Raw genomic sequence first — 19768 nt, 5'->3', positions numbered from 1 at the left:
ATTGTTATTGACTGACTCACGAAGTTTCACGGTAGTGCAATCGTTTTCCTGCATTTTTTCTAAAATTTTGTGAATTTCCCAAAAGTTTTAGGAAAAACGCAGAAAAATGATTGCACGATTATGAAATTTCGTGAGTCATTAAGTAATGATAAAACGCAAAAACGGTATATTTTTTCACGTCAATCCGATCAACAATTTGCCAGAAAAATTCAAAAAAGTGAATTTTGGCGAAAAGGGTGTAATACATCCTTAAGACTACGGGATCTCGGAATTCGTATAAAAATTCGTCTGAAACCTCACGTTTTTCTTCGCTTGACAGCTGTATAAATTGTATGAATGTATAAAAAAATTAACATGAAGTACTTCACATTGAACGAGAAATGAAATGCGAGCTCCATGAGACTCAGAAATGGATGTGAACAACGAGCTTTCACATGAATTTTGAGACACCCTTGTTTCAAAAAGAAAATTAAAATACCCTCGTTTTATTAGGAGATGTCGAATTTCGGGCGGTATATTCAGTCCTCATCAAAGGCATTTGATTTGTTGTTCGATAAACAAGTAAAGTTATCTATGGAATTCACTAGATTTTCAATTGAAGACACGAATTGCAATCCATGTCTATCATAAATTACAAAAATTTATAATGTATAAAATTATTATAAATTAGAAAAAAGAGCAAAACAAATAGTATGAACAGTCTTCAGTAAGCAACCTAAACTAAACTAAACTAAAATATCTCGCTATTGATTCAGGTTCAGCTGCAAGGCTCAAACAGACGACCCCAGCAGCGTCAGATCGCAATTAGCAAAGGAGGAGGAGAGGTTCTGCAGGGACAACGGCTCCTGCTCCCGAGTGAACATCAACAATCAGAATCCTGCGGAGGTCGAGGGCTCGTGGTCGGACTGGTCGCCGTGGTACCCCTGCACGAAGAATTGCGGTGGTGGGAAGCAGCACCGGGTCAGGCAGTGCGAGACGCCACCGTGTGAGGGCGCTGGAATGCAGAGTAGAGTGTGCAATGCTCATGTCTGCAGGGAGGACTCAGGTGAGTGGTCCTGCTGGACCGATTGGTCCGAGTGCTCCGTGTCCTGTGGTGTCGGGGTGAGAAGCAGGTGGAGGGAGTGCCTGAGGGGGTCCTGTGCGGGGCCCAGTTTTGCCAGGGAGAGCTGCGAGATGCCCAGCTGCGAGTCCCTGAGGGGGTGGGACACCTGGAGCAAGTGGAGCCACTGCGACGGTGAGGGACAGCAGAGCAGGAGACGGGTTTGCGTGGATTCCCGCGGTGGTGGGTGTGTGGGGAGCAGCAGGGAGACCAGGGACTGCTACGAGGACTGGGAGACTGGGGAGATCTCTTCCAATGCACTCCCCAGGAGTGTCGTGGCTGCTGGGGTGTCTGTTGGGGCTGTTGTGGGGGGCTGCATTGTCGGGTTCCTGGCGGGAGTGGGGCTCGCCGTTGGGGCGGGCTTCGTTTACGTGAAGAAGAGGAAGGTCAGGGTACCTGGCAGCCCTCATTACATCAGCAAGCAGAATCCTTATGTCGCTGTGCCACTCAAAGAGGTGATTTTTGAAGACTGATTTTTTAGCGTGATCTGTTCTCTTTAGAAAATTCGAATTTTTATGGAGTACTTTTTTTCTGGGGGAGAATTTTGGGAGAATATTTTTCCATTGGGGAACTTAATTGGAAAGTTTACAAAAATACTGTAAGGATTTCCAAGAAGTGATGGGGATTTTTTCTGCGGAGAAATTTTTAGTAGATCTCCTAATTTAATTTTCTCTATAGAATTGGAAAAAACATTTTAAAAATATGAAGCTGAAACTAGCGAAAGATTCGACGAGAGAAGATTTGTCTTAGGAGAATTTAGGGGTGTACAATTGTTTTTAAGTAATGTAACTCTTTCGCACTTGAAAAACATTTGTACTTATGATTATTTGACTCTTCTCCACTTGAATATCCCCTAAATTGTCGCCTCTTCGATATTAAAAAATGAATGTAATATCAGTGCTGCTTCCAGGTGAACGCCAAGAGAGCACCGAGTTTCTCAGGATCTAGAGATATAAACGGAACGCTGAGGACCAAGCCAAATCCAAATGTCAATGGTCTCGGCAGTCCAAAATTGTACCCAAAGGCCCTGGATTACGACTCAGCGACCCTCAAACGCAACAGCCATGGACAACAGCACATTCGTGCGGATTTGGATCAAGAAAAGTATTACTGAGATAAGATTTTTCTCAATGATCAAACTCGACTGATACTTAACTAGGGTAAACGAGGGGGTCAAGTGACATTGACCAGTGTAAAATTAAATTCAATGGTAACTGCAATTAATTTTACGAGAGCCTGAGAATTGTCGGTGAATTGTTGATGCTAACGAGTGATTCCGTGGCCTTGTTATTTTATTTTTTATTACGGTAGATATTTGTTTGTATCGATGATGTAAGTTGCTCAATGGGGGAACTCTTAACTTCGCAATTCAATGGTCTCAACATAGAAAAGTTAAATTTTATGAAATTGTTCATTAAGAAGAAATGAAATAGGAGAATTGAATGGAAAATGAATATTTTTATTGAATATTTTTCATTCAATAATTATATCGAACAGAAAAAAATATGTTCAACATTGCGAAGTCTCGAAAAAGAGTTCGAAGACAGTCGTCTTTATTTTTTATCACGAATTTGAGAGTTTATTTTTATTTTTTAAATATAAATGAGAGTGAGAATCGACTAATCATGCAGCTTGGTTGGGCATTTTGAGTGTCAATTGTATAAAGCTTTATGCACTTACAAATATCCAATTAACAATTTATTTTCTTGAGAACATTACTTCGCTGGGAAGCTCATGATGACAATGCCAACCCCCAAAAACTGTAAATACAACTATCGTCTAGGAGAAAATAACGAGATAAATGTATTTTTTCGAGATTATTTTAATTAACATTAACCGAAATGTGACGTAGTGCCATGATGCATATGTACATAGAAATACGTAAACAAATTTTATGTATCATTAAGTGATAGCTTTTTAGCGTAAGTACACCAGAAAATTGTATCGAATGTTGCATGCATTCGTTTTATCCCATTCTGACTCACATTGAGTCAAAATACTTTATACTGAGGAGTTTCTACGATTTCAGAACAATCAATTGAATTTACCGAATGCATTTTACCTTGCCTATTCACACGACTTTTCGCATATCAAAAAATCCCCTCCAATAATTTTTTCATTAATTTTCAATTCAGATACTGTTACTGCGTTTCGTACCATTAGTCTGTTTTAAATACGTTTTTTATTTACCAGTGAAATTATTTACTGAGAACATTAATCCATGTACAAAGTTATAGCGACCTGAGGAGATAATAAATCGCATTTACAATAATTTTTTTCTTGTTTTTCTTCAATAATATCTTCACCACTTTTGGAATGCTGTTATCTGTATTCATTATATATTCGCGGGAAAATATTTAATGGAAAACAATTCATAGATTTAGATTTTTCTAGACAAATTATTCAATTAAATTGAATTTTATCATTTTTTACTGGAATTTTTTAAAAGAAGAATTTAAAGTAACATAAAAAAAGGAAAATTCATGTAAAAAAAAATTACTGAAGAAAATATCGTATCAGAATGAATTGTAGGAAAGAATAAAATATTAAAATGAAATTCCAAGGGAAATCGAATAGAATTTCCTGACGAATGCAAAAGCGCAATTTCGTTTTTCCCCTGCCTCATCTTCACAGTTTTTCCCCAATCCTCTCGATCTCCTGAACGACGAAGTCCATTGATTGATGGGTGGGAGGTGGCTGGCAGCTGACGACCATCCTGAAGAAATTTCCAAGCTTCTTCTGACCCATCGGAGTGTACCCAATCATGAGTGTTCCCTCCAGCACCAGCAGCTCCTTGATTTCCCTCGTGATATTGTACAATTTCTGCCACCAGTCTGGGGTCTCCTCCTGCGTCCTCATGCTGGGGGGGACGTACCAGAAGCAGACGGTGTTTCCCTCGAATTTGGGGAAGACGAGACGAAAGCCCTTTCGGCTTTGAATTTTTTGTAAGAAGTAGTCGGCTGTCTCCATCGCGGTGTCTACCGAGGCTGCGAGACCTTTCGTGCCTCTGGCTCTCCACATTAGCCATAGTTTCACTGCATCCACCTGTAATATAATATTTGTGTTAAATTTCTACTGAATTCTTACTGATTTTTGGCCGATTCCATTGAAAAAATCCACTGCATTCCTATTTTTTTTAATTTCCCTTGAAAGTAAATCTAATAAATCGTTAGATAATATCAACATTAATGGTAATTTATATAAATTTTTCTATTAATAAATAGATTTTGAAAATGAGGAATTTCAGGAGAAAATGACAAAGAAATTCTTTAAAAAAAAATTCTTTCAGGCAAAAAAAATTGATATTCTGTCAAAGAAATAATTACAATCGTCTTGAATTGATTTTATTTATTTTTAATTTAGTCATGTATTTACCTTCCTCCCACACTGCACACTCTTATCCCCAGTGTCCCAGGAGACATCGTAGAACTTGTCCTGTTGAAAGAGATACGTAGCCCCCGCGCAATTGGCCTCGTGAAGCAGATTCCTCGCGTTTACCAAAAATATCGAGCACTGGAAAGGTGTGCCCAGCATCTTATGTGGATTCCACGATATTGAATTCGACCTGAAACCCCGCATTGAGTATAATCTCTTGTCACTGGAATTTTTCATATCAAATAGAGGAGAATGCGTGTACATACTTTTCGATTCCTTTCAGTCGTTTTCTATATTTGGCGGAGAGGAGCAGTGCGCCCCCGAGACATGCCTGAAAATGTCACAAATATGACGATTCGCTCCATTCAAGTGATTCATTCCTCATTCATTCATTCGCTCATTCATTCATTCGGTTTTTCCCAATAAATTTCGAATTAACGAACATCGACGTGCAGCCACAGTTCCTCTTCCTCGCAAATCCCTGCGATCTCCTCGAGGGGGTCTATGGATCCTAGTACAGTAGTCCCCGCAGTGGCATTAACAAAAAAGGGAACAAATCCTTTCTCCCGCGCCTCCTTTACGGCCCTCCTGAGATCCTCGGGATCCATTCGCCCGAAGGAATCAGTTTTCACCTGAAAATTACAGAATTTATGGGAAAAAATATGTGGACCCCGGGAGCTTTCCGGCCTATATTTCTTTTGTTAAATTTCTGAACATTTTTCCTGTTTTGTTTTCTCTAATTTAAGATATTATTTCACGTTATTTACAGACGAAGTTTCATAGAAATATCTCACTCATTCGCTAAAGAATTCCAATTCTATTAAAAAATGCTTATTTGCGCGTTCTTTTTCAATAAAAAATGGTTAATGTAAAATATTAAACATTATTTTTATTATGTTCTATAATAAAAATCAATAAAAATGCGATTTTTATCATAACTCATTGAATTAAGATATTTTCTGTAGAAATTTCGCAGCTCAAATTTTTATCATATTTTTTAAAGTTTTGTTTTGTTGTTTGAATTTTTAATGAGAAAATGGAGAAAATGAAGTAGAAAAAAATAGGAAAATTCATGTCGAGGAATTCCTCTAGAAAAAATTATATAGAAATATGAAACTGACTATTTTTTTCTGTAAAATTTTTTCTATTGTTCATTTTCTATAAAAAAAATGCGTATAAAGCTGCGAAATTCTTCAATAGAATTTGTCAAAAACTAATATTATTGTCAATAAAAATCCAAAAGAATTTTCTAGTGAATTCACGAAGAGAAAAAAATAGAAACAAAAACCGCAATTTTTTTTTCGGGAGAAATATAGCCCTAGACTCATTCTCGTAAAATCGGCGTGGATTTCACTGGATTTGTTGGCGGAAGGATCAGGAGAGCGTGAGAGGTGGGTTAAAATACGAAAAGCTCACATTGTAAACACTCTCAGTACCGAATCCGAGCCAATGAGCTCCTTTGTGGACGGAGTAGTGGCCCAATTCACTGGAGAACAGCGCGAGAGGTGGTAATCCACTCAGGCCCTTTGTCTTTACTTGTGGCATTCGCTTGTAACGCGCTAAGATCATTCCGTACATGTTGGAGATACTTCCACCTGGACAGAGAATTCCGTCGGCGTTGGGGAAGGCTGAGTAGTTTACCAGGGACAGAGCTTTGTCGAGAACTTCACGCTCGAGGAGCATGAATACGGGAGCTACTTCGTAAGTATATCTAGAAGTAAGTGGATTTGTGAAGGGATGAAGCGGAAATTCATTCCGTGTTGTACATGTGTTGCATTGTGAGACTTTTTTCATTTTTTTTTCTCTGCATTTTCAAATGAAATTGAATTTACACTTTTTTTTATTGCGCCTTTTTTTTGAGGATCTAAATTTCGATTTATAAAAAATAAATGTCGTCTCCAATTCATTTTGGTATATTTATCGAAATTTTTCATGAATAAAATTCGGCCACTCAATGTGAGGGAAAAGTTCTATGAAATTCGAAATTTTTGGACAGCGGAGAGATGGGAATTCTTGAAATTACTTAAGTTACCAATGCAAATGTGAATATTCAGGACGAAATTATCATGAAGTTTTAATCAATTTAATGTTCAAGAATATATTCATCTGAATTTTCCTGATTTTTGTCAATTTTAGAGGAATAATTAAACTGAAATTCAGTTTTAATTGATTTTTTAATAAAATTTTCAATTTGCAATGATGGAATTCCTTCAAATTTCAATGAAACTATAACTTGATTAAAAACTTCAAGAAGTAAAATTTTTTATAATACCGTTTTCTGAAAAAAATCTTTTCAATTTATTTTTAAGTAAATGAAAACAATCTCTTCGACTTTAAATGAATGCAATCTTTTCGTTGATTAAGAAAAATGATTTCAAAATAAAATAGTAACAAAATTATTTACTGGCTCGTATTAAGGCTCTCTGATATCCAAGCCCCCGCGAGTCCATACCCATCGACACCCGCGTACAGCTGATTATGAAAGTGTGGATTGGACGTCTTCACCGAGTACCTAACAATATCCCTCATCGCCTTCTTGATCTCCTCCGAAGAGGCTCCATCGTCCCTCAAGGCGACGTCGATTTTATCCTAAAAACAATTTAAAAAACAGTTTCGTCGTTTCAAAACATGAGAAACGAGGTATCATTCATGGACGAATGTTCCGCACGACCCAGATTAGAAAGTTGACGTTGCCTTTCTCGTCTGGTGGATTTCAGAAATAATGCAAACTGGAGCAGCCAGTGATCGATGATTCCGAGTGACTGAAAAAATTCGTGGAGAGAGGGGGTCTTTATCAGACTCTAGTACTCGTTACGTTCAGTATTGATAACGTCAAGTCGTGTGTTTTATTTTTGTCGAGTTGATTATTGTGTTGCGTAAAATCGTAAGTTTCCGCAATAAAAAAAATTGTAAACAGCAGAACAATCAAAAAATAAATTCACAAAAGCCAAAATAAATGATTAAGATCCATGAAATTAATTAACTCCATTTAATTCTTATGTTTACAGATAAAATAACTAATTTGATCGATAAAAACCCATCAAACATGAACGGGAAATCTGCCTCATTCGTATGTTTACACATAAAATGACAAATCTGATTGACAAAAACTAATAAAATACAAAAGGGAAATTTTAAAAGGATGAAGTCTTGTTTTTTGATTAGAAAATTCACCTGCAATTCCTTCGGATGTAAGAATTCAACCACTGGGTACTTCCCCGTGGTGTCAAACACATGTTCTTGCTTAAAAATTTCCACCACTTCCTCGAGAACATTCAGAATCTGATCGGCACTTGCTGTGGCCATAGCGACGCGCGTACTGTCGCTCCCGACGTACGGAGAGCGCGGAGGAGTGCCCGGTGGTCCCCACTTGGGTCCCACGGATTTCACAGTGTCTCATCCGGTATTCGGTCGTGTCTGTATCGCACATACAACACGCTCCACGATTTTGATGTCATTGAACTATCTCAGGATTATTTTCAGCCGATTTTCGGCGATAATTGATCGCGGGACTGATCCGCAGAAATTTTAGAGATTGAAAAATCAAGATTTTTAATTTTTTCTAGTAAAAATGATGAAAATCGCCGAAATAAATCAATTTTTATCTTAAAATTTGATGAATTCGAGTCTAAAATCAATTTAATTGATGAATTAGAAAAAAATTGAGTGATAAGAATAATTTTGAAGAATAGAAATTTAAAGTAGGGACACAGGTGTGACAAAATTGTAGAATCATTAGGCTGAAGAAAATTTAAAATGCAATATATTCCCAAAATTCAGTGATTTTGGTAAAAAATTGACTGAAGGAAGAAAAAAAATGATAATTATGCAAATTCCGTCTCAATAATTCCCATATTTACCTCATCCATTCCCAAACGTATTAATTCGGTCACCAAAAGTAGAAAAAAATAGCAATTGAACGGTTACTTGATTAATAACTTTTTAACAGAGTGACAAAAAAATTATGAAATTCCTAATTTAACTGAAAATTCAGTGGAATTCTCTGTTTTTGAGCCGCTGGAAGGCAAAAATTCCCCAACTTGCTTGAATATTCAATCAAAACGTGAACATTTAGTACCAAATTGCGCAGAATTTTCCTGGTTTCTATTAATTTTCGACAATTTCCATTGATTTTCATTGAATTTTTAATTTTCAATGACAAAATTCCTTGAAATTTCGTTATCCCACAATTAATATGATAAAAATTCTCACGAATTGCACCGGAATTTCACCCAAAAAATACCAACAATGAACTCTCAACGACTTTTAGAATAGCATTTATTCGAGACCTCAGTGGAATTACACAAAAAATCGTAATTTCAGTGAATAAAAAAGCTGTACGTCATCCCTGATTTCCAGCCGCGATGACCCCAAGCCGTCTGTCCGATAAGCCGTGCCCCGTCAGAACGAAATTAAGTAAATCAACTCCGCCGATAGACCGACAGTAGCGAACCGTGAACTTTGGCTTGATATTCGTTGAGAAAAGTGAGGCGCCTTCAGCCGAGCACATCGACGGGAATTCTCGGTGAGAGGCCCTTCATGGAGGCCCACTGGCCCTCGCAAAGATCGTAGAAAGATAATTCGGCGACTAATTTTCCCCCGAGAGTCCCCGGGCCCCGGCATATGGCGCCGGCCCCGGACTCCCAGAAATTTCCACGGCCATTGGCAGTCGCATTTACCCGCGACAGATACATCTTCCTCAGCCACATCGCTAAATACGCTGCGTGACAGTCGCAATGCCAGGGGTTACGGGCGAGACGCAGTTGTTGGATTATCGGGACACTGTCCAAGAAACGAACCGGCAAGTGTTGGAGATGATTACCCTCTAGTTGTCTGCGGGATAATTTTCTTAATTAATGCGGATATATCGGGAATTTTATTGCTGTTGGGGGTAGAGTACAAATGAGAATGATTTCTGGAGTTGATTGAAAGCCTGAGAAGGGGAATTTGAATTAAAATTTTTTGTGATTATAATTGTTTACGAAAAAATCCAATAGATGTTCCTTTTTTGTGGGATAATTTTCTTAATTAATGCGGATGTCTCGGGAATTTTATTGCTGCTGGGGGTAGAGTACAAATGAGAATGATTTCTGGAGTTTATTGAAAGCCTGAGAAGGGGAATTTGAATTAAAATTTTTTGTGATTATAATTGTTTACGAAAAAATCCAATAGATGTTCATTTTTTGTGGGATAATTTTCTTAATTAATGCGGATGTCTCGGGAATTTTATTGCTGCTGGGGGTAGAGTACAAATGAGAATGATCTGTGGAGTTTATTGAAAGCCTGGAAAGGGGAGTTTGAATCAAAATTTTTTTTGATTATAATTATTTATGAAAAAAGTCAATAGAGCTTTATTTTTTTAGGGAGGACTTATTAAGAATTTATCAACATGAATTTTCCTGGATTTTTCTCATGGAATTTTTTGAAATAAAAAACAGGAAAAAATTTAAAAAAATTACAAGAGAATCATTTAAGCATAAAAATGAAGATCTACTGAATTCTTTCAGTTAGATGCATGCGCATGTGAAAGTGTTTTTAAAAATCCTCACAATTTCTTCAAATTCGGAGTGTCTTTGAGAACATCAGGCTGCAGGTACCGAATCCTGTTAGAATGTAAAAACAGTGAAGTTAGATTGTGAAGTCCCTGAAAATCCCCATCGACCAAAGTTTCAATGGCGTTTGCATAGAGAACCAAGTGCTGCAGCGAGGGAGTCCTCAGGAAAATTCCCTTGGGAAATGTCTTTATGTGATTGCGACCCAGGCGAAGTTCTCGGAGAGCAGTGAGACCTCGAAATGCGTCTCTGTCCATCTGAATGAACGACACCAGTTGAGGAACTACTTTTTCCTCGTTCTCTTATATTTCACGCACGAAAAAATTTCACAGAAAAACCTAGTGAATGCGCTAGCCGATTCTATTCAATTTTTTTTCTATTGAAAATTCTTTTATTTATTGGCTGACTGTATTGAATTATTCCGCACCATTACCACATTTTTTTTCAATAGAAAATGTCCAATAGAAACTATTTTACGGAAAAAATTACTAGAATTTCATTTTCTTGTACAAATTTTTCTATTCCCAATAGTTCCCAATTTTTTAAAATTCTATTATTGTTCTCTTTTCATTCAAGAAATTTAACGAGAAAACTAGAAAAATTTGAGCCGACGAATTTCTAGAAAAAATGTCTCAAACGAATTATTTGTGTGAAAAAATCTAATTCTATTGAAAAAAAAATTTCTACCGAATTTCCTAGGTTTTTCAGTGAATTTTTCCGCGCGTATTACCTTTGATATTAAGTTACTGGAGAGATCTAAGCTCGTCAAACGTTCCAGCCGGCTGAATAAATTCGACGGGAGTGAGACGAGTCTGTTGTCTCTCACGTTTAGCTCCACGAGATTAATTTGCGAGTCTAAAAGTCCAACTGGGAGATCCCGGAGACGATTCTCTTCCAGTCTGATGCACTTGAGGCTGACGAGATCCCTCAGTGCGTTCACATCGAGATGTGAGAGGTGGTTCTTCGCGAAAAGGAGATCCTCGAGGTTTCGTAAACCGTGGAAAATTCCCTTTGGAAGTGTTGTTATGCGGTTTGACGATACATCGAGGAGGTAGAGAACTGTGTTTGTTATAAAGAGACCGTCTGGGAGGTTGAGAAGTTTATTGGATGATAAATCACTAGAATTTTCAGTACCAATTCATGTTAAATTCAATAGAAAAAAGGCAAATCGATTTTTTTTTGCGTAATTTATTTCCTCCAGATTTTTTTATTCTTCTTTTGCTTCATTACAAAATTTAAGAAATAAAAATCGGAAGATTCATTCTCAAGAATATAACTAGAATTTTTTAATTTATTGATAATAAAGAATAAATAAATAAAATATTTCCGTAATGGATAAAATTCCATTTCACCATTTGAAGATGAATCACTGGAATATTTAGTGTAAAGTTGGTCTTAAATTCATTTTAAAAAAAGGCAATTGATTTTGATTTTTCGATGTGATTTATTCGCTTGAAAATTTTTTAATCGAAATTTTCGGACGTCAATTTTTCAATTTTTGGCTGCAGTATTCTTTTTCATGTCAAAATTCGGAAGAAAAAAAATTGAGCGATTGATTCCCAAGAATTCTATCGATAACAAATTGTTTATTCATCGATAATAGCTAAAAAACAATTCAAATATGTATCGAAAGGATAAAATTCTATTCAATGTTCTCCACTCACAGAATCTGAAGATTCCTCATCCTCAGCAATTGACTCTGATGCAAATCCCTCAACAAATTCTTGCTCAACTTCAAACTAGTGACACTATGGAGTGAGTAGAAAATACTCAAAGGGAGGTGCTCGATCATATTATTACTGAGATCCCTGAAATGATATTCAAAAAAATTCATGAGTCGATGCACTGATATGGGGAGTACAATTGGATACCAACAGATCTCGCAGGTGGGTCAGATCCTGAAAGGTGTCCCTGTGGAGGGCACTCAACTCGTTGCTCCCCAGATCACTGGAACAAGAGGAAATCGCCTATTTTAGATCGATAAACCCGGAGGATTACACATCCCTCACATTTTCAGGGTGTCCTGAGGCACTAGTTGAGCCGGTGGTACGTCTATCAGTTCTAATCTCCAACAGGAAATGGATTTCGTCTCGGGTCGACACTTGCAGGGGCCCTCCGCGCATATTTCCCAGTCCCCAGACCATCCCCTGATCTCCCAAACTATTCAAAGTCGAAATAAAAATGATAATTCAATGAAAAAATCACGTGAAATGATTTACTTTCAAAAATTCTATTCATTTCCCAAAAAAAAATTCTTTTCTACATTTTTTACGAGAATCCCTCTCTATAAAAATGAAATAATGAATAAAGAGTGAAGAAATAATGAGGAAATAATGAGAAAAAAACGACTGAAGAGTTGAAATTTATGAAAAAAAAATTCAGAGAAAAAAATTAATTTCAATTAAATCTATTTATGATTATTTTGACATCTGCAATTGTTTACCAGGTTGCTCCATAGCTCTGAGCCTCCTCTCCAGTCTCGAGACCCTGCTCTCGACATCCTCGAGATTGACATTGGCCCCAGAGGCCTGTGAACTGCAATCGAGACAGGCCCTGAGTATCTCCGGACCCACAGTGACCCCCCAAAGGATAGAAAATATCAACAATTCGAAGAAACTTGTGAATAGTCCTCCTCTCGACATCGTTCGGTCTGTACTGAACCCCAGACGCCAGTCCCGAGTGCTGAGCATCCTCATTAAGTTATTAATTCATGCTGCAAATACTCAATGTGTTTATTGTTCGGCAATTAGTCTCAGTGTACACTGGTGAGGGGTAAACAATAACAAAAATATGAGACAACATCAATTGAAGCAAATTCTTCCGATTAAGGGGGCTGGACGGTTAAAATGACATTAAAGGGAATGCGGAAGGGGATCGGAAAAATTTTAGAAAGGTTTTTTCTGGGATTTGGGGAGGATTTTTAAGAATTAATTTATCGAATTAATTTTTTATGATTTGTTGCTGGTGTTTCTTCATTTCAAATACTGCAATTATTTGATTGGATATTTTCTGAATGTGTCTGGATGAGAAAACGGGAATAATACTGGGAGGAATAACAAAGTATGCATTGTAATGCAGAATTTAATCAATAAATTTCTCATCTACATTGATTTGTTTATAATTACACAAGGAATTAGCTGAGATATACATGGGCGGAAGGTGCAGGTGGTACAGAGAGTTGTGTGTAATGAGGAGTCGTTTTCCATTTTTCGAGTCCAGTTCAAACGCATTGGCCTTTGTTCTTAAGGGCGTATTCTGGAAAAAATTCATGGGAATTAGATAAATCGCAGTTTTGGGTTTATTCAATCTGATAAATATTCGTAGAAAACGCTAGTGGAGGAGTGGATTTTTTTTGAGAATTAGGAAATTCATTCAAACAATGAAATTCTACTGATTTTCACTGTAAAATAATTTCTGTTGGACATTTTCTACAGAAAAACGCGCAATGGATTTTTTTTATCGCATCGGTAGGTTTTTCTATGATTTTTTTTCTGCACGACTCACTGGTTCCCATTTCGCAGTTCTCAATTTCCATGTGGCAGGTGGTGTCGAACGTCTTTGGCTTGAGAGTTGGGTTTGTTGGGTCGTGGGCGCAGATCGGATCGCGGGCTGGGCACTGTTTGGCGCACTTCTTCTTAGCGTCCTTCTGGGCCTTGGCGTCCTTAACGGTTGCGGTGCCGTCCTTAGCCTTGGTGTCCTTCGCCTTGTCCATGTCTGATGGCGAGGCGTATGCATCTTGGCACAGGGCGAGGACGCATACTGTCACTAGAGCTGGAAGTATAACGCCGCGATGGTACATGAATTCTATCAATTCGCGATTTTAAGCGGAAAATCAATTTTGATAGGGTAAAATGGGTAAAAATAAAAAACTATTTCCAAATGTCAGTCATTTAAAATTTAATGAAGGAAATTCGACGATTTTTCTTCCATTTGAAAGCCTTTTTTCACAATTAGACACATGAATTAATTCATCCAGATGGTGTTAAGTGAAATGAGAAGAGATGACTAGATTTTAAAAGATTTTTTTTTAATTCACTGTCCTCTTTCAATTCCGAAATACTCAGTAAAAACTAAATTTTGAAATTAGAAAAAATAAACTAGTCTCGAACGTCAATAATTAAAAATTGACTGAACGATTTGACTCAATGATTTTTCTTCATTTCGAAGATATTTTTTCAAACTTGAACATAAGAATAAATTTATTCAGATGGTGTTAAGTGAAATGAGAACGATTTAAAGGGATGACTAATCCATTCACTATCTTCTTTCAATCCTGAAATATTCAGAAAAAACAGAATTTTAAAATTACAAAAAAATTAACAACTTTCAGATGTTAATAATTCGAAATTGACTGCATAAAGTCCAACGAATTTTCCTTCATTTCGTAAAAATAAAAATTAATTAATCCAGATGGTATTAAGCGAAATGAGAAGAATTTGAAAGAATGGTCACTCTTCCTCAAAAATCATCCCGAAAATAAAAATAAAAATAAAAATAAAAATAAAATAAACCGTCAAATCCCTTCGGAAAAAACTCACCGAGTGCGATAATTGGCTTCATCCTCGATAAATGCGTGACTATCTTCAACAAGAGAACAGTGTTATCAGCTGTGTGTCAAAGACGACTGAATACCCCACGTCTGACCCGGGACATTTATAAAGGCAATTGATGAATTGCGTGTGTGCCCTCCCCCCACCTGAGAGGGACAAAAAACCTGAACGGTTTCGTGGCTCGACAAACGCAACGTATGACCGGTGAATACTGGTGACAGAGTTCATCTAATTCTTCGCCTCTCAAACATGACCTGGTATTATCAGTTCGCCAATTTGTTCTGCATCATTCAGTCGAAATTACAACACGTGATTGAATCATTCGCTTGTAAAACGACAACATTCGTGACCTGCACGGTCGCACGCACCGAGGCCTCAATTAATTTTCTTATTATTCCTCAGAATAATAAAAAATCAATTGGGGAAAAAATTAATTAAAAATTCCGTAACAGCCGTAAAAGTGAGATGAAAACCTGAAAACGCGGAAAAATGCGGAGGAAAATTAATCTTTTTTCTTGCGAATGAAGCTCTAATTTTTACGTGACGCCATAAAAATCTGCGCGGAGAACAGTGAGAGCCGTAAAATTCGGGAGATTGGTTTATTCGAGCGTCAACAATTGCAAAGGGTCAACGATATTCCGCCGCGGAAACGTATCCTCATTCAATCCGGCAAATTGCCATAACTCACTCTATTTAACATAACACAAAGTGGTACTTGACTTTGCATACCGTAATAACAATCACAGTAATACTCTTCACTTTAAACTTACCACTGAAAAATTAAGATTTCAGAGTGATTCAATCACGCACTGGGTGACCCAGATCTTCTTCTTTGACAAGCGGAAGTGGGGTTCGACTCTCATCCTGTTGCGTTCACTGTCAGTTTCTCATCAATTTTGTTCAATTAAATGGGTTTGCTAAGTGATAACACAACAGTAAAATCCCAATTTCGCGTATTCTAGCAATTCTCTATTTCTTTTTGTAGGCAATTCCCTCGACTATAAAAAATGTATTGTTACGTTTTCGTTTGAAATATTAATTTTAGAGATGAATGCCGAGTCGATTGTCGGAAAAATTGTCAGCCTTAAAAAAATCGTAATGTCGGAGTAAAAATGCGAAATAACGCCACACAGTCGATTTTTCACACGAAGAAATTCAATAGAAAATTTTCAATTCAATAAAAAGTTTATTAAAATTTTAATTTACAAAATTATTTGTTGTTTGCCGATGTCTAGTGAATATTATGGGCTTTTGTCGTGCGTTTTTTACATTTATTCAAAGCTTAATTCACCTAAAAAAACAGATAAAACATTGTATAATTTCACTAATGAATAAACTCCTAATGAATTTTCCACTTGAAATTTTTGTATTTTCTCACTTACATTTTTAATAAATAAAAAATTACAAAGTCTCATGACGAATAAATGAGCAAATAAATAGATGAGTAGTTCGAAAAATGATGAGACCACTTAAAACTCTCGCCCTCCTTAAAGCTACGTATCTACATAATTCTTTTCAATTTCCCTGCTTTCTTCATCAGCATAGCTATTAAAAAGTTTGACATAATCACTCCACGAGTCTCCAGCCCCCAAAAGTCTCCTCATCCTGCAAGTGACACTCGCGCATTCTTCGTCAGAATGTTCACCACCTCCATTAGCATTCTCATGTTTCTCAATGGCCTCATGCACCGCAGCAGTGAGTAAATTCATCCGCTCCACGTTCGAGTCATCTAAAGAAACCGAGAGAAAAAATCCCCAAGTGAATAATGAGACATCTCTCACGTGAACGATTTTCCCTGTTTTTTCAATTAATCAAAAACCTTCGGATAATTGACGGATATCACCAGCTCAAACTGGTCTGCACTTACACGTAACGAGCCTACGGCCCTCATCATCCGCGTCATCCTTATCGCTCTTCATCTCCAGTTTTGGTATGAACAGGAGAAGGCAGATTATTGCTATGAATTTGACGATTAATTTGAAGATTACTAGCTTGAGGATGATTTTGGCGATTGTGAAGGCGTTCAATTTGATCGCCAGCGGCCAGGCCAAGTCGATGCTGGGGAGGGCGGGGAGCTGGGGCAATTCCGGAAGGGCGTAACCACTCCAGCCTTGATTAGAAAAATCAAACAACGTAAATTATTTCAACGAAGCAAGTAAATAAACATGTACAAAAATTTTTACAGAGAAAATCCCTAGAATTTCATTTTTGAATCAATTTTCTAATTCTCAAAAAAAATCTATTCATTTTTTTTCATATAATATTTTCCACTCAACATTTATATTGAAAAAAGGCAATCGATCTGAAACTAATGGAAAATTTAAAAGAAATGCAGTAGAATTTTCCAGCGCACCCGTCAGATTTCAGGCGATTATTCACCTCAATTTTGAGATCCCCTTTCAACGGAAATTTTAAGGTGCCCTCGTCATATCATAAAAATAAAATTGTAAAGCCCTAGTTTTATTCAGCAACATCTCTATGCTAACAAAAATAAAAATACGCTACCTCGCGCCTCACCTTGCTGGCTCTGCACAGATCCATATTGAGGAGGTCCATAACTCCCCGAAGGAGGTCCATAACTCCCTGAAGGAGGTCCATAACTCCCCGAAGGAGGTCCATACCCCCCACCCGGAGGTCCATAGCTCCCACTGGGCCCTCCAAACTGACCCTGAGCCTGCGCCCCGCTGCCATAAGCATTCTGCTCCCCAAACCTCACATTCTGGACCGGAAGTGAGTACGAAGAGCTCGGGGTGGGGACGAAAGTCTCGGCCGTGGGGGCCCCGTAGGCTATCCGGGGGGTTTTGACGGGCGCGGAGAGCCCATTCGGCGCCCCATACTCGCCGGCAGGCCGGTATATCGGCCCCTCATAATTCCTCCTGATCAGTTTCAACCCCTTCGGCTTCTCCAGACGCACCACCTGATGCTTCTTGCTGTGCGAGTGCTCCAGGGCGTCCAGATAGCTGTCCTTCGCCAGCTTCACCGGCTTCTCCGTGTTCGTCCTGTACTCCGGGTACACCGGATACACCTTCGGAATTTCCGTCGAAGTGCCCGATATTTTCGGCAGTTCCACGTCCTCCGATCTCGCCTCCAGCCCGGGGGTCGTCGTTTTTTCTATTTTAGGTTAAGGTTTTTCTATTTTAATTCTTCATAAAAATTTCCATATAAATTAAGTTCCTATAGAAAAAATTATCAAATTATCAATTATCAAAATTGTCAATTATCAAATTATCACATATTTTTCATGTTTGAATTTGAGGGAAAAAAGTGAAGGGAATTCAGTAGAATTTCGCAATAAAAAAAAGTTGGTAGAATTTTCTTGACGTTTTACAGGATTATCATGTGCGAAAATCATAGAATGTTAAATTTTTATAGAAAAAAAATCTGTAGGAGAATTTTTTATCGGACAGAATTTCTCAATTCACAAATCGAATCCCAATTCAATTTTTTAAATAATTTCAATTCTTCACAAAAATTTCTATAAAAATTAAGTTCCTATAGAAAAAATTATTTTTAAAAATGCTATGCACGAACCCCCGCTGTTGTGGGTAGACGGGAGTGTCGACGTCTCCATTGACCCAGCCACACTGATCCCGATGAGTAGAACCAGTGCCGGCGCTATCGGCCATCCAGATCGGTCCGGCATTGTTTAGGGCTTCTCGGATACCCCTGGAAATTGATTTGTATAGGCGCTAATTGCTTGTGTACTCATTTCGCGGGGAGTTATGGGCCCAGTGGAATGAGCGGAGACGCGAGGTGACTCAGAAGCAATCAAGAGGAGTTTACTCGGTGAATACAGGATGAGGGAGTGAGCCGCATAGTAATGAGTAACGGGGTTTGCCCTTATGGAGAGGTTTTTCCAAAGGGGTCATGAATTCAGTAATTAACATTTTTTTAATAAATGCATTGTTTCCTAAATAAATTAGTTCAAAAGTTAGACAACTGAATGCATAAAACAATGATTGAGAGTTGAATGAATTTATTACTGATGTTGCATGCGTGAGGTACATAATTTCAAATAATATCTTTCCATTAAATATTTAAATAATTTTTTTTATCAGAGATACGTTGATAAGAATATTCTCCCATTTTTTTAAAATTGGGATATCGTCGAATGAAGTCAATCAATTAATTTTTTTCGATAAGTTTTTGGGGGAATTAAAGCGAGAGATGAAAAACTCACGTGAGAAATTATTTTTTCGTCCGTTTTATCACTAATAATCCACTGATTGTGTCAATAATCCACAGCACTGGGTTGAAAAAGGCGGAAATTCGTTAGGAAGTGATATTGACTCGTCACCACTCGTCGATATACGAATGAGAAATAAAAAATTCGATTCGCTCGTCAGGTATATATATACCGGCAGCCTTGGAGGGGCTAACGCCGGGGATTTACTGGGTTACTGCCCCGAATGTTATTGTCATCGGACCATCATGATCATCGCAACTCGAATACAATAAAAATCAAGAGTTTAATTTTCTGATTTCATTCATTCATTCATTTATCTATTTGTCAGTGTAATAATTAAACTATTAAAATTGCCCTTTATTTTATGTTTACTAAAATTATTAATTTATCGAGAGGTGATTATTTGTTTCTGGCAAATGTATCTCTGTTATTTTAATTGTTTAAATTTAGCGGAGGGAATTAATTGAGTAATTGTGAAATTCCGAATGCGAAAGTGGTGAATAAAAATCAAAGACATTTAAGGCGCAGTCGCATTATTATGTACTACGAGTACTTGCGATAACGGTCCAATCCACCCACGATGTGTTTGATCCAATGGCCCACTTACCTTCATCAATAATGGTCTTCGCTTAATTCTACGAACACCTTGTGCTATTATCCCCATCACCCAATTGAGAAAAAATATCGAAAATCCCAATTTCCGAAATTTTTTAGGACTCTAAAAATTTTCACCTCGATTTCAGGATTGAAAATGATGAATTATTTTTGGCGTTTCAGCTGTCACTTTCAATTCCATCGACTTGTCCATTAAACTACCGATGCTAATGTACCGTGACCCGTAAACAGGTCCCAGTGAATTCTTTTCGATTGTTATTCCATGAAAATGGGAACGGAAGCCTCAGGCGGAAGGAGAATGGAATGGAATGGAATGATTCTGTGCGGAATTTTCGGAATGTCAGGGGTCTAACAAAATTCAAATTTCTATAGAAAAAAAATTCTGGAGGAA

General features: G+C 37.5%; 4 protein-coding genes across 5 annotated transcripts in view; 1 reads left to right on the top strand and 3 right to left on the bottom strand.

Annotated features, from left to right (window-relative positions):
* Positions 1-3371, top strand: part of LOC107036518 (semaphorin-5A) — a 70712-nt gene extending 67341 nt beyond the window's left edge. Inside the window, exons 10-11 of one of the 2 annotated variants that reach the window (XM_015254539.2) lie at positions 756-1554; positions 2010-3371. In XM_015254539.2, the coding sequence (XP_015110025.1) occupies positions 756-1554; positions 2010-2213 (1003 nt within the window). In that variant the 3' untranslated portion in view covers positions 2214-3371. Of the gene's footprint in view, positions 1-755; positions 1555-1997 lie in introns of both variants that reach the window. The other variant, XM_015254538.2, reaches the window with a different exon arrangement.
* Positions 3372-3529: 158 nt separating this feature from the next.
* Positions 3530-7780, bottom strand: LOC107036519 (cysteine sulfinic acid decarboxylase). The gene is made up of 7 exons (XM_015254540.1): positions 7649-7780; positions 6879-7063; positions 5891-6185; positions 4918-5106; positions 4741-4805; positions 4475-4664; positions 3530-4144 (listed from the first exon to the last, which is right to left on the bottom strand). The coding sequence occupies exons 1-7, from the start codon at positions 7778-7780 to the stop codon at positions 3728-3730; spliced, it is 1473 nt and encodes a 490-aa protein (XP_015110026.1). The 3' UTR covers positions 3530-3727.
* A 1102-nt stretch (positions 7781-8882) lies between these two features.
* On the bottom strand, positions 8883-12668 carry LOC107036454 (platelet glycoprotein V). Its single transcript, XM_029125985.1, has 7 exons — positions 12470-12668; positions 12036-12186; positions 11902-11973; positions 11691-11834; positions 10757-11144; positions 10024-10283; positions 8883-9322 (listed from the first exon to the last, which is right to left on the bottom strand). The coding sequence occupies exons 1-7, from the start codon at positions 12666-12668 to the stop codon at positions 8971-8973; spliced, it is 1566 nt and encodes a 521-aa protein (XP_028981818.1). The 3' UTR covers positions 8883-8970.
* A 421-nt stretch (positions 12669-13089) lies between these two features.
* LOC107036453 lies at positions 13090-14671 on the bottom strand. The gene is made up of 3 exons (XM_015254405.2): positions 14565-14671; positions 13531-13797; positions 13090-13281 (listed from the first exon to the last, which is right to left on the bottom strand). The coding sequence occupies exons 1-3, from the start codon at positions 14584-14586 to the stop codon at positions 13247-13249; spliced, it is 324 nt and encodes a 107-aa protein (XP_015109891.1). The 5' UTR covers positions 14587-14671; the 3' UTR covers positions 13090-13246.
* Between the last annotated feature and the right edge of the window lie 5097 nt (positions 14672-19768).

This window comes from Diachasma alloeum, unplaced genomic scaffold (genome assembly GCF_001412515.2).
Source record: "Diachasma alloeum isolate Michigan unplaced genomic scaffold, Dall2.0 Dall_scaffold_00209, whole genome shotgun sequence".
NCBI lineage: Eukaryota > Metazoa > Arthropoda > Insecta > Hymenoptera > Braconidae > Diachasma > Diachasma alloeum.
Note: the sequence above shows the minus strand (reverse complement) of the source record. Positions and strands in the feature narration are given on the sequence as shown.